The sequence below is a fragment of the Ranitomeya imitator genome, chromosome 1 (genome assembly GCF_032444005.1).
Source record: "Ranitomeya imitator isolate aRanImi1 chromosome 1, aRanImi1.pri, whole genome shotgun sequence".
Lineage (NCBI taxonomy): Eukaryota > Metazoa > Chordata > Amphibia > Anura > Dendrobatidae > Ranitomeya > Ranitomeya imitator.
The window spans coordinates 1053022949-1053035503 of record NC_091282.1 but is presented as its reverse complement, the minus strand read 5'-3'; the positions used below and the strand labels follow the sequence as shown (position 1 = coordinate 1053035503).

The 12555-nt window shown below is 40.9% G+C and overlaps 1 protein-coding gene across 2 annotated transcripts in view; it reads right to left on the bottom strand.

Annotated features, from left to right (window-relative positions):
- GUCY1B1 (guanylate cyclase 1 soluble subunit beta 1) overlaps positions 1-12555 on the bottom strand; it is a 164550-nt gene that overhangs the window by 24359 nt on the left and 127636 nt on the right. For both annotated transcript variants that reach the window (XM_069744118.1, XM_069744119.1), the window contains 2 exons: positions 3685-3818; positions 2028-2225 (listed from right to left, as the gene is read on the bottom strand). In XM_069744118.1, the coding sequence (XP_069600219.1) occupies positions 2028-2225; positions 3685-3818 (332 nt within the window). The remainder of the gene's footprint in view (positions 1-2027; positions 2226-3684; positions 3819-12555) is intronic.

Below are 12555 nucleotides of genomic sequence, written 5' to 3'. Positions count from 1 at the left end.
ATCAAAATTCTCAATTCTGAGGTAAAATCTGTAGTCAGTGAGGACAGACGTTCCCATTACTGACAGGAGATGGCAGGCACTACTGAGAAGATTATATGCAGACAGGAGGGAGGCGCTCTGTCTGTGGGTCCTCCCTCCTATCATCTACATATAATATTTTCAGTAGCGCCTGCCATATCCTGTCTCCGTAATGGGAAAGTCTGTCATCATTGACTACAGATTTTACCTCAGAATTGAGAATTTTGATAACGACTGATCAATTCTGGCAGAGAAAGAAGCTGATTTCTTTGATAACATATATTACAAAGGTTTTTATTTTTACGTGTACTTTTGATTTATGGAATAAAAATGAAATGACGGTGACACTTTGAAGAGTAACCCTCATTTATATTGTTATTTCATAAATCAATAGTATATGTAAAAATAAGAAACTTTGTAATATACCGTATATACTCGAGTATAAGCCGAGATTTTCAGCCCAAATTTTTGGGCTGAAAGTGCCCCTCTCGGCTTATACTCGAGTCAAGGTGGGTGGCAGAGTCGGCGGGTGAGGGGGTGAGGGCGCTGAGACATACTTACCTGCTTCCAGCGATCCTGGCGCTCCCCCTGCCGTCCCACGGTCTTCGGTGCTGTAGTTCTTCCCCTCTTCAGCGGTCACGTGGGACCACTCATTAGAGAAATAAATACGCGGCTCCACCTCCCATAGGGGTGGAGCCGCGTATTCATTTCTCTAATCAGTGGTGCCGGTGACCGCTGATAGAGGAAGAAGCTGCGGCACCGAAGACCAGCTGTCCGGGAGAAGGAGCGGGACGCCGGGAGCAGGTAAGTATGTCATAGTTACCTGTCCCCGTTCCACACGCCGGGCGTCGCTCCATCTTCCCGGCGCCGCTCCATCTTCCCGGCGTCTCTGCGCTCTGACAGTTCAGGTCAGAGGGCGCGATGATGCATATAGTGTGCGCGGCGCCCTCTGCCTGATCAGTCAGTGCAGAGACGCCGGGACCGGACGCTGGGAGCTGCAAGCAAGAGAGGTGAGTATGGCTTTTTTTTTTTATTGCAGCAGCAGCAGCGGCAGCAATGGCACAGATTTATGTGGAGCATCTATGGGGAAATATGAACGGCGCAGAGCATATATGGGGCACAGCTATGGGGAAATATGAACGGTGCAGAGCACTATATGGCAGAGCTATGGGGAAATATGAATGGTGCAGAGCACTATATGGCAGAGCTATGGGGAAATAATGAACGGTGCAGAGCACTATATGGCAGAGCTATGGGGAAATAATGAACGGTGCAGAGCACTATATGGCAGAGCTATGGGGAAATAATGAACGGTGCAGAGCACTATATGGCACAGCTATGGGGAAATAATGAATGGTGCAGAGCACTATATGGCACAGCTATGGGGAAATAATGATCTATTTTTATTTTTGAAATTCACCGGTAAATGCTGCATTTCCATCCTAGGCTTATACTCGAGTCAATAAGTTTTCCCAGTTTTTTGTGGCAAAATTAGGGGGGCTTATACTTGGGTCGGCTTATACTCGAGTATATACGGTATCTTATCAGAGAAATCAGCTTCTTTCTCCTCCTGGACTGATTTTTCTTATTCAATTCTTGGGTAAAATCTGTATTCAGTGAAGTCAAATATATTTCTCATTACTGAGATAAGAGATGACAGTTGGTGCTTTAAAATTCTATGGAGGTGAGAGGAGGAGGAGGCGCCGTAGGGAGGCACATACATTCTGCTGCAAGTTCTCCATAGAACATTAAGAGCACCAACTACCATCTCCTAATTCAGTAATGGGAAAATCTGCATTTACCGAATAAATGAGAAGAAATGATCGGCCTAGAAGGAGAAAGAAGTTTTTTCAAGTGTACTGTTAATTGATGGAGAAGAAAACATCAAATGAAGGTTGTACTTCAGTGATCTGGCAGGGGTTGATTAGATGATGGTGAAAGGCTGACTAATAAGTCATTACATTTCTGATGGTATAATTACTCCAATATTACACAAAAGCTTCTCTTACGTGTCGGTCTTTTTCTTCTCATCTTCCAGGGCCCTTAGGGTGTGCTGCAGGCGGTCAGTAAGAATTTCTAGTTCTTGAGTCAATTTATACTCTTCTCTGAACTGTTCCCCAAGGAGTACTAGGTCACGAGTTGCGTCGTGGAGGGGGATGTCACTGAGATACAGTCCTCTTCTGGTCAAGTCATCCAAGTTCATTACACTGTCATTACACGTATTATGGAATCATTGGTTATAAGACAAAGTATGTTTATGCTAAAATGACACTTGCATCCATGCACTATAGACACATCACACAATCTATTTTATTCACGTTTCTTCACCTCCTTGGGTCTAATGCTACATTTACAACTAAAGGGCAAGCAATCGCTCCAACCAATCACTGTGCCCTGGCTTGTGCCTGACTGGCCGCATGGGCCACTTATAGTCATGATGTCACTGCTTCTGCTGACCATAAAAGACCAGGGCCGCGGCACAGACCCTTTTAAGATACACAGTATCTGAAGCATGTAGGGAACTTTTTTCCTTAGGTTATACATGATAATTACAATTTTACGGTACTGCTTTATAAAACCAATTATGGCTTTTTAAAGGGGTAAAGGGGGTTTTCGAGCTATATAAAGGATACCTTAAAAGTGTTCCAAATAGGAAAAAGTAAACATTTCTGATCTACTATGACTATAAAAGCACTATTATTGTCCCTTCGGGGTTCGGCTTCTGCATTTACCATAACACAGGACATAGGTAACTCTCCCTCTTCCGAACTGGTGACGTGTATGAATGGGGCTGGCTGGCTTATTCTACTAGCAAAGCTAGCCCCCTTGTTTTTCATAGCTGATGCAGACACAGAGATGTAGCGAAAAGGGGAGGACTTAGCTATTCATATTAGCCTATCTGCCAGTCCGCTTTATAACATCATGGCGAACAGGCTAACCTTGTGTCAATGCAAATACGGAAGAGGAGCTGCTGGGACCAATACTATTTCTAGTTGGACAATAACTGTAAAGTGAACCTGTCGCCCAGTCCGTGGGTAGCATGTATCAGGCACTGACTGTGTCATATCAGCCAGGTAAGTTTGACCCTGTGCCGCTGTGACGGGTCAGAGAAAAACCTACTCTACAAGCCGCCGGGGACCGAGAGAGCGCTGTAGACTAGTCGGAAGCTTCTTCCCGCCCGATGCCTTGGATTGACAGGTCTCTGCCTATACATACACGTGGCTTTTAAAATATGTTTTCCACAGAGACAAACATACTGTACCTGGCTGAGATCACACAGACAGTGCCTGATACATGAGGCTGACCATGTGTCATATTCCAGGTTCACTTCAAACACAAATCTGCAGTAAAATGCAAAATCTCCTATTCTGAAGCAGTGATAGGAAGTGATAATTTGTTGAAAAAGATATTGATCGATCTATGGGATTTTACTGTTCTCTAATAAGGGCAAGCAGAGTATTTCTAAAGTGGAACGGCTACAAACTCGTTGATATGAACATTTTGGAAACCACAGTAGCCATCAAGATGACCATTCAGCCAAATGTACTGCATAATACGCTTATACAAGAGCTAAGATTAGTGATTCCCTGTCTAAAACCTGCTGCTTCCTTTTACACAGATGTGGAATAACAGTAACTTAAAGATATTTTTTGTATGATTTATTACCTTGGAGAACAGAGAAAAAGAATGTTGTCGGCTTCCGGCAAATAGATCATCTGTCCTTTCAGTCGCAGACAACTTATTTCATTTAGAGTCAGTTCATCTTCAGTCTCTGATTTTTCCACATCCAGTAAACCTTCCTTGTATTAAATAACATAATATTATAAAAAAAACTTCAGTAAATACCACTATGTAGGCCATATTACCTAGTAAGATAGCAGAAATCATTATCACAATTGTTGGTGAGGAAACAAGATAGTTAGCAAGTGTCGACCATATCTCCTCTCTAAGCCTGCTGGTTTAACGGGAATCTGTCACCAGGTTTTTCCCACTAATATGAGATCTCCATGATGTAGAGACAAGACTCTGATTCCAACAATGTCACTTACTGGGCACTGACACTTACAGCAATGACACTTACAGTTTTTATCAAAACTGTAGTTTTGATAAAATAAGTTTTTTCAGGAGATTTTCACTACAGGACTAGTAAGCCTGCTGCCATGTAGTCCTCCACATTCATAAACTCTATATAACCCCGCCCCCACCAGTGACTGAAAGCTTTCTGCCTAAGAAAAGTATACAGAAAGCTGCCAATCAGCAATGTGGGCGGAGTTATATAGAGCTTCGCATTCAGAGAAATGGTCGATCTGCAGAAAATAAAATAGTTTATAATCAAAACTGCAGCAAACAACCCAGTAAGTGACACAATCAGGGAACAGAGTCTAAGCCTGCTGCTCTCAGATGTAGTGGCAACAACCTGGTGACAGATTTCTTTTAATATGGCTAGGTGTGATTTTATGTTTCAGAATTGAGGATTCTACTATAGCTATGTCTTGAATATTTTCATTTAAAGTTTTTTTTTCCCAGATGTTATTTTATGGATTCACATTGGTCAGCAATTTATTATTAATGTCTTCTGACCCCCGCTGAGTCCTGACTGTAAGGAAATTGATGTCCATTCAATTGAGGCTGTAACTAGTACAGCAGACAGCCAAAAACAGCAGGGTTACTTGACTGGAGCACATCTTTGCTCTGTACAGATCTCTGACTCCGCCTGAGAGGGTTTTGTTCTTCGTAGAGGCTGTCTACTGTAGCTTAGAAGAGTTCTATGCCCTACTTGGAGGTAGAGATGACCTACAGGAACCACTTTTAATGCTCTTTACATTAACAGAAATTCGAGCTTAATCCTAGGTCTACTTCACTCTAGATTTTGTTAGATGATGTTGTCCATTACAAACTCTTATTTTTTATAAAAAAGTCGACAAAACTGATTTATATTTATAGTATGTGATGTTCTAGCCACAAGGCATTACGTGGAAGCCATCGTGCTCGCAGTTTAGGCCATGTCAACCTTGTATGACTGATGAAATCTTCTGCAATGTGTAAGATGGTGCCATTTTTTTTAGTGATTCGCGCAAATCGAATTGCAAAGTGTTTGAATTCACTGGGATCTGAAAATTTCCTGAAATTCAGCACAAATTCACTTTGCATTAAATTATCTCTAGTAATCTGTTATGAAGTCTGTCCGATTGTGAGCTTTACTAGCATGGAGAGGAAGATGCTCACCAGAATGTCGTGCTGGACCTGCTATTTTGGGATGACTATACTGTATCATTTTTTGCAGCTGTCTGATGTGTGGTGGGGTGTTTGTCTCTGCCAGAGATTTTCTAACAATTATATAATAACTATGTGTTTTGAATGATTGTAGAATTTATTGCATCTACCACTGCTTTTCTTTAGGGCTGATTCACACATCTGATTTTTCCTCTTATGAAAAAAACGGACTGATCATTCTGATCGGACCTTAATCAGACTTTGATCAGAGTGTGGTCCAAGTGTCATCTGTTTTTCTTGTATGTAAAGAAATTTAAAAAAAGAAAAAGTTTCTCCACCTTTTGATTTCCGGCAGTCCGTGAAAATCAGACCGTGCTTGGATATAGATTTATTTTTTTTATGGATTCATTGACTAACATTGACGATTTTGATTCGACCCTTGGATCTAAATCAAACATGTCTCCGTGACCTCACACGGATAGCACTTGTACGTGAAAACTGGGCACCTGAATGAGCCCTTACTGTATGTTTAGCCTTCAATACAAGAGGGAAAGAAAGGGAAAAGTTAACTTTCACTGATATCAGGAGTGGAAAACTTTCTCAAAAATCAACAAGGCTTGTTTAAGGATCGATAGTGATTAGTAAGATTGCTGCTTCCAAAAGGTGGCCCTATACAGTTCTAATCCTCTTCGTCTCTGAAGAGGCAATTTACATATTTAATTTCCCTAGAGGATCATTGCATGACGAATAAGCCTCCTTAAATTGGCATGCCAAGGCTGGTATGACACTCTCCAGAAGGAGAAACCTTGCCCCTTAGAGCTCAGTCCAGAGCCTCTCACCTAGCCAAATCAGATCTCATACTTTGTACTGATGAGATTCTGATTTGGCTTTTATCCTAGGTCATATTGCAAGGATTGTTAAAGGGTCGATAGTGACTTGTAAGATCACTGCATCCAACAGGTGGTGCTACAGAGAACTAGTCCTCGTCCTCTCTGAAGAGGTTAATCTTTTGTTTTATGTAGAAAATTGACAGTATAACGTAATAAAGATTATAGCCATGAGCCGAGCCATATACATGAATTCAACCATGTTTCATCCTTTTTCTTTGATATTAAAGGAAAGTTGGCAATCAAACATCTGACCATCACAATAAAAGGAAGGGACACTTCATTAGGCCTGCGTGGCACTATGTGACATGTAAACTTTGTACGACAGTCTTGGGTTGCTAAGATCCTATGTAGTCCAAATAAAATCTTGCTGTATACTTTAAAATGTATTTTCCATTTTATTTTTCCTGTGCTCAGACATTGGAATGGTGGGTAAACATAACCTTATTAGGAGATATTTCAGCTTTACACATAGTATAAATGAGAGCTGGCTGTGAACTCATATGTCGAGCCAATCATAAATATTCCAGAAATAAGGGCAACAATTTAATACATTACATGAAAATTCATTTTTGCTAAAGATTTCCCTCATGCTCCTTAGCAACAGTTTTTTTTTCTGATCATAAACATGTCTAGTCTATTGCTAACAATCACATGAGAACTCTCGGCAGAAGTGGACCTTAGCTGGAGGGTCACATATATTTTCTACATGAGGTTATAAGTGGTAGGATGAGAATTATAAAGTTTGCAGATGCATCATTCAGTAATCCATTAAGTTTAATACATCACGTCATGGAGTCAGGACACTTTAAATTAGGGCATCTACTATGGACCCATTAGAATTAGTGATGTGGATGCTAGTGAATGGCCTTGTTGTGTATGGGTTATGTGATTCCCTCAGCTTATTATTCGAGTGATGCAGATTATAATACAGCATGTAATGCAATCGCCTTGGGCACTAGGCAAGAGGTTTGGTGGTAACTAATCCGCAAGAGATATGGTGCAGTAATACCTAGTGGACAAGGTGGAGTGTAAAATGGGCAGCAGTGGCCAGTCTAAGGCACACCCATGCAAAATTCATGCTGCCTAATCAGCATCTTGATATGTCACACTTGTGTGGTGGATGGATTATTTCGGCAAAAGAGAAGAGCTCACTAACACAGACTAGACAAATTTGTGAACAATATTTGAGAGAAATATTGGGCCTTTTGTGTACATAGAAAAAGTCTGAGATCTTCGAGTTCAGCCCATGAAAAATGGGAGCAAAAACAAAACTGTTGGGTTTATATTTTTGTTCAGTGTAGTAAGGAATAAATCTAACCCACTTTGAGATGTGGGGTCTTCGAGCAGATAGAAAGTCTCCTTCACAAATCCTCAGTCTTTTATTTCCCATTTTACACTGTAAGATATTCCCATCATTTTTCTTCTGCATTTTCCCCACTACAATCTCTGAACTTTTCTTCTGTTCCACTATATACTTTAAACATTTTTGCATCGTAATTGTTAGGAGGAGATTTGCATCACACTCTTTGTTGTGAAGATCCTGATTTCCCAGTTCCAGATAGAGGATAACTTAATATCTTGAAATGAAAGTGCTACTGCAATCCTTCCAAATTAATTTTAGAAATCAATTTAACCCCTTAATGACCGTGCCAAATTTTTAAAATCTGACCATTGTCAATTTATGTGGTAACAGCTCTGGGATGCTTCAGAATATCCCAGTGATTTTGTTTTTTCGTGGCACGTTATACTTGATGATAATGGTTATTTTAGGTTGATATGTTTTGTGTTTATTTTCAAAAACAGCCGAAATTTGACCAACATTTTTTTAAAATTAGCACTTTTCAAACTATGAATGATTATTCCTTTAATCCAGATAGTCATACCACACAAAAACAATAAATCACACTTCCCACGTCTGCTTTACATCAGTACCATTTGTGAAATGTTGCTTTAATTTGCTAACTATTTTAAAAGGTTTCAAATTATAGCAGTCATTTTTCATTTTTTTGAAGGAAATTTACAAAACTTATTTTTTAGGGACAAATTCAGTTTTGAAATGACTCTGGGGTTCCTATATATTTTCTAATCCCACAAAGGTGATACCATTTTAAAAACAGCATCCCTCAATGTATTCAAAATTGATCTCAGGTAATTTAAGGTGCTTTTCGGGAATTAATGTAAAGTGACATAACAGGAATGAAAAAAATGTATTTTTACCATCTAAATCAGGGGTCCCCAACCTGTGGCTCGCGGACCCATGAATTGTGGCTCGCGGCTGTCTGTCAGCTTGGTGCATTAGCTCCAGTTCTAGCAAATAGGTATCAAAAGCACACCTGAATTTTGTGAGCAGCCCTGCACAGAAGAGCAGATCTGGATGCACATGAACTGGTCTTAGGGGTTTTGAGATGATTTAAGTATGGTACGCTGGAGACAAGATGACACCACCTGTCAGAGGAAATGTTTGAAGCTGGATGTGACAGTGTCTTGGGAGTGCTTTATAGGAGAATACTGAATGGGGGTATTGTGGGAACTCCTGGATCTTAGTATACTGCTTTGACGTAATTTCTGTGGAAAAGCTTTGGTTAACCATTATGCCTGTAATGGGGGCTTTGGTTGCCACTATTGTGAGGGGGTGGGAGCTGAATGTGGCACGCGACCCTCTCTCAAGGCTGGATGTGGCTCCCGCCCCTCTCTCAGAGCTGAATGTGGCTCTCAAGGTCAGAGACGTTGGGGACCTCTGATCTAAATGTTGCTAACTTCTGAACAGACTGCTATAGGCCGCAGACCCTAAGGCTGTTATTTGGCCATGAATTGCCATCACAAACATCAGGACCACATGATCAAGATCTCAGTGTGCCGATGGGGTTAAAGACGGAGCCCCGAAACTCTGTTAACCATCTAGATTCTATAGTCACCATTTACAGCAGTATTTAACGGGTTAAAGGGCCATGGTTGGTGGCAACACTGATCATGGCTGCTGCTGCAAGTTGTCATTTATAGTGTTGATAGATGCAGGATTGTCACCCTTCAAAGGATGCTATTCTCTTATAACACAGGTCAGTTGTAAGTCACATTGGTGGTCATTAAGGCATTAAATGAGTTGCTTTACCGAAAAACTTAGCATCTCTCTACATCTTACCCACTATTCCTGCTCTCCATGTTCTGCCAATGATATAAAACAAACATCCTCCATATTCTAAACATTGCACTTCCACCGCTAGGATTTTCATGCTGCACTAGTTCTCTGGAATGCACTACCCCAGATAATCAGAATAAGGCCGAGGTCACACTAGTGTATAATACGGACAAGTGATATGCGAGAAAACACCGCATAGCACTCGGACCAGTGTTAATCTATGGGGAAGCTCGTATCACCGTTTTTTTTCTCGGGTGTATTCTACGTGCGAGTGAAATCGCAGCATGCTGCGATTTTACGGGCATATTGGCTAAGTCTCGCCAATGCAAGTCTATGGGTGCGAGAAAAGAACGCACAGCACTCGCAGCATGCGAGTGCTGTCCGTTTTTTATGCACCAGTCTCATTTGAAAAGACGGTTATTCATGTGCAATGTACAGTAAAATCACACTGGCAGGTTAGAATACAATAGATATAACAGAAATATACACATAGAATACATATATATATATATACAGTTAGGTCCATATATATTTGGACAGAGACAACATTTTTCAAATTTTGGTTATAGACATTACCACAATGAATTTTAAACAAAACAATTCAGATGCAGTTGAAGATCAGACTTTCAGCTTTCATTTGAGGGTATCCACATTAAAATTGGATGAAGGGTTTAGGAGTTTCAGCTCCTTAACATGTGCCACCCTGTTTTTAAAGGGACCAAAAGTAATTGGACAATTGACTCCAAGGCTATATCATGGACAGGTGAGGGCAATCCCTTCGCTATGTCATTCTCAATTAAGCAGATAAAATGCCTGGAGTTGATTTGAGGTGTGGTGCTTGCATTTGGAAGGTTTTGCTGTGAAGTAAACATGCAGTCAAAGGAGCTCTCCATGCAGGTGAAACAAGCCATCCTTACGCTGCGACAACAGAAAAAACCCTTCCGAGAAATTGCTACAATATTAGGAGTGGCAAAATCTACAGTTTGGTACATCCTGAGAAAGAAAGAAAGCACTGGTGAACTCATCAATGCAAAAAAGACCTGGGCGCCCATGGAAGACAACAGTGGTGGATGATCGCAGAATTATCTCCATGGTGAAGAGAAACCCCTTCACAACAGCCAACCAAGTGAACAACACTCTCCAGGAGGTAGGCGTATCAATATCCAAATCTACCATAAAGAGAAGACTGCATGAAAGTAAATACAGAGGGTTCACTGCACGGTGCAAGCAACTCTAAAGCATCAAGTATAAAAACGCTAGACTGGACTTTGCTAAAAAGCATCTAAAAAAGCCAGCACAGTTCTGGAAGAACATTCTTTGGACAGATGAAGCCAAGATCAACCTCTACCAGAATGATGGAAAGAGAAAAGCATGGCTAAGGCGTGGTATAGCTCACGATCAAAAGCATACCACATCATCTGTAAAACACGGCGGAGGCAGTGTGATGGCTTGGGCATGCATAGCTGCCAGTGGCACTGGGTCACTAGTGTTTATTGATGATGTGACACAGGACAGAAGCAGCCGAATGAATTCTGAGGTATTCAGAGCCATACTGTGTGCTCAGATCCAGCCAAATGCAGCCAAACTGATTGGTCACCGTTTCATACTACAGATGGACAATGACCCAAAACATAAAGCCAAAGCAATCCAGGAGTTTATTAAAGCAAAGAAGTGGAATATTTTTGAATGGCCAAGTCAGTCATCTGATCTCAACCCAATTGAGCATGGATTTCACTTGTTAAAGACTAAACTTCAGACAGAAAGGGCCACAAACAAACAGCAACTGAAAACCACCGTAATGAAGGCCTGGCAGAGCATCAAAAAGGAGGAAACACAGCGTCTGGTGATGTCCATGAGTTCAAGACTTCAGGCAGTCATTGCCAGCAAAGGGTATTCAACCAAGTACTAAAAATGAATATTTTTTTTTAAATTATTGAATCTGTCCAATTACTTTTGGTCCCTTTTAAAACAGGGTGGCACATGTTAAGGAGCTGAAACTCCTAAACCCTTCATCCAATTTTAATGTGGATACCCTCAAATGAAAGCTGAAAGTCTGAACTTCAACTGCACCAGAATTGTTTTGTTTAAAATTCATTGTGGTAATGTCTATAACCAAAATTAGAAAAATGTTGTCTCTGTCCAAATATATATGGACCTAACTGTACATCTCATTAAGACACACACATATATATATATATATATATATATATATATGTTTTTATATTGCACAGAAAGATAAATAGAAGAAAAGCCGGTAATTCATCTGCCGGCTTCTGTAAAATCACTGCAGGAGCCGACAGAGAGATGGATTGCATACAGTAAATACATAGAGAATAGGTAGATATATAGATGTCAGTGACAAATACAATTAGTACAGTGTGTGCAAATTACTGGACATGTATTTAATAAAAGGTTATTTTACAGAAAATAATCAGATTATAAGATTATTATATTATTATAAGATAATTTTACAGAAAAAAAGGGTGTGGGCACCCGTGTAATTTTCGCAACCAGCAGAGGGAAATCCAGCGACTAGGGGCAGATGTTTATAATGTGGAAAGGGGGTAATCCCCATGGAGCTTCCCAGGCTATTAATATCAGCTCACGACTGTATACTTAGCCTTTACTGGCTATTAAAATATGGGAACCCCCCCCCCAAAAAAATGTGGGGTCCCCCTAGAATTAATAACCAGCAAAGGCTATGCAGACAGCTGCAGGCTGATATTAATAGCCTAGGAAGGGGCCATGGATATTGCGCCCCCTGGCTAAAAACATCAGCACTCAGCTGCCCCAGAAAAAGCGCATCTCTAAGATACGTCAATTCTGGCACTTAGCCTCACTCTTCCCACTTGCCCTGTAGCGGTAGCAAGTGGGGTAATAATTGTGTGGGTTGATGTCACCTTTGTGACATCAAGCCCCGAGGTCAGTAATAGAGAGGCATCAATAAGATGCCCCCATTACTAACTCCAACCCCATTACACACCCCATTGATGTCACCTTAAAATACAAAGGTGGCATCAAACCCACAACTATTACCCCACTTGCCACCGCTACAGGGCAAGTGGGATGAGCAAAGTTAAGTGCCAGAATTGACACATCTTAGACATGCACCTTTTCTGGTGCAGCTGCGAGCTGATGTTTTGAGCCGAGGGTTGCCAATAACCATGGTCCCTTCCTAGGCTATTAATATTAGTCCCCAGGCTCTGGCTTTCCCTCTACTGGTTTCAAAAATTGCACTGGAGCCCATGCCTTTTTTTTCCACAAAAAGAATCTTTTATTAATTACATACATGTCCCA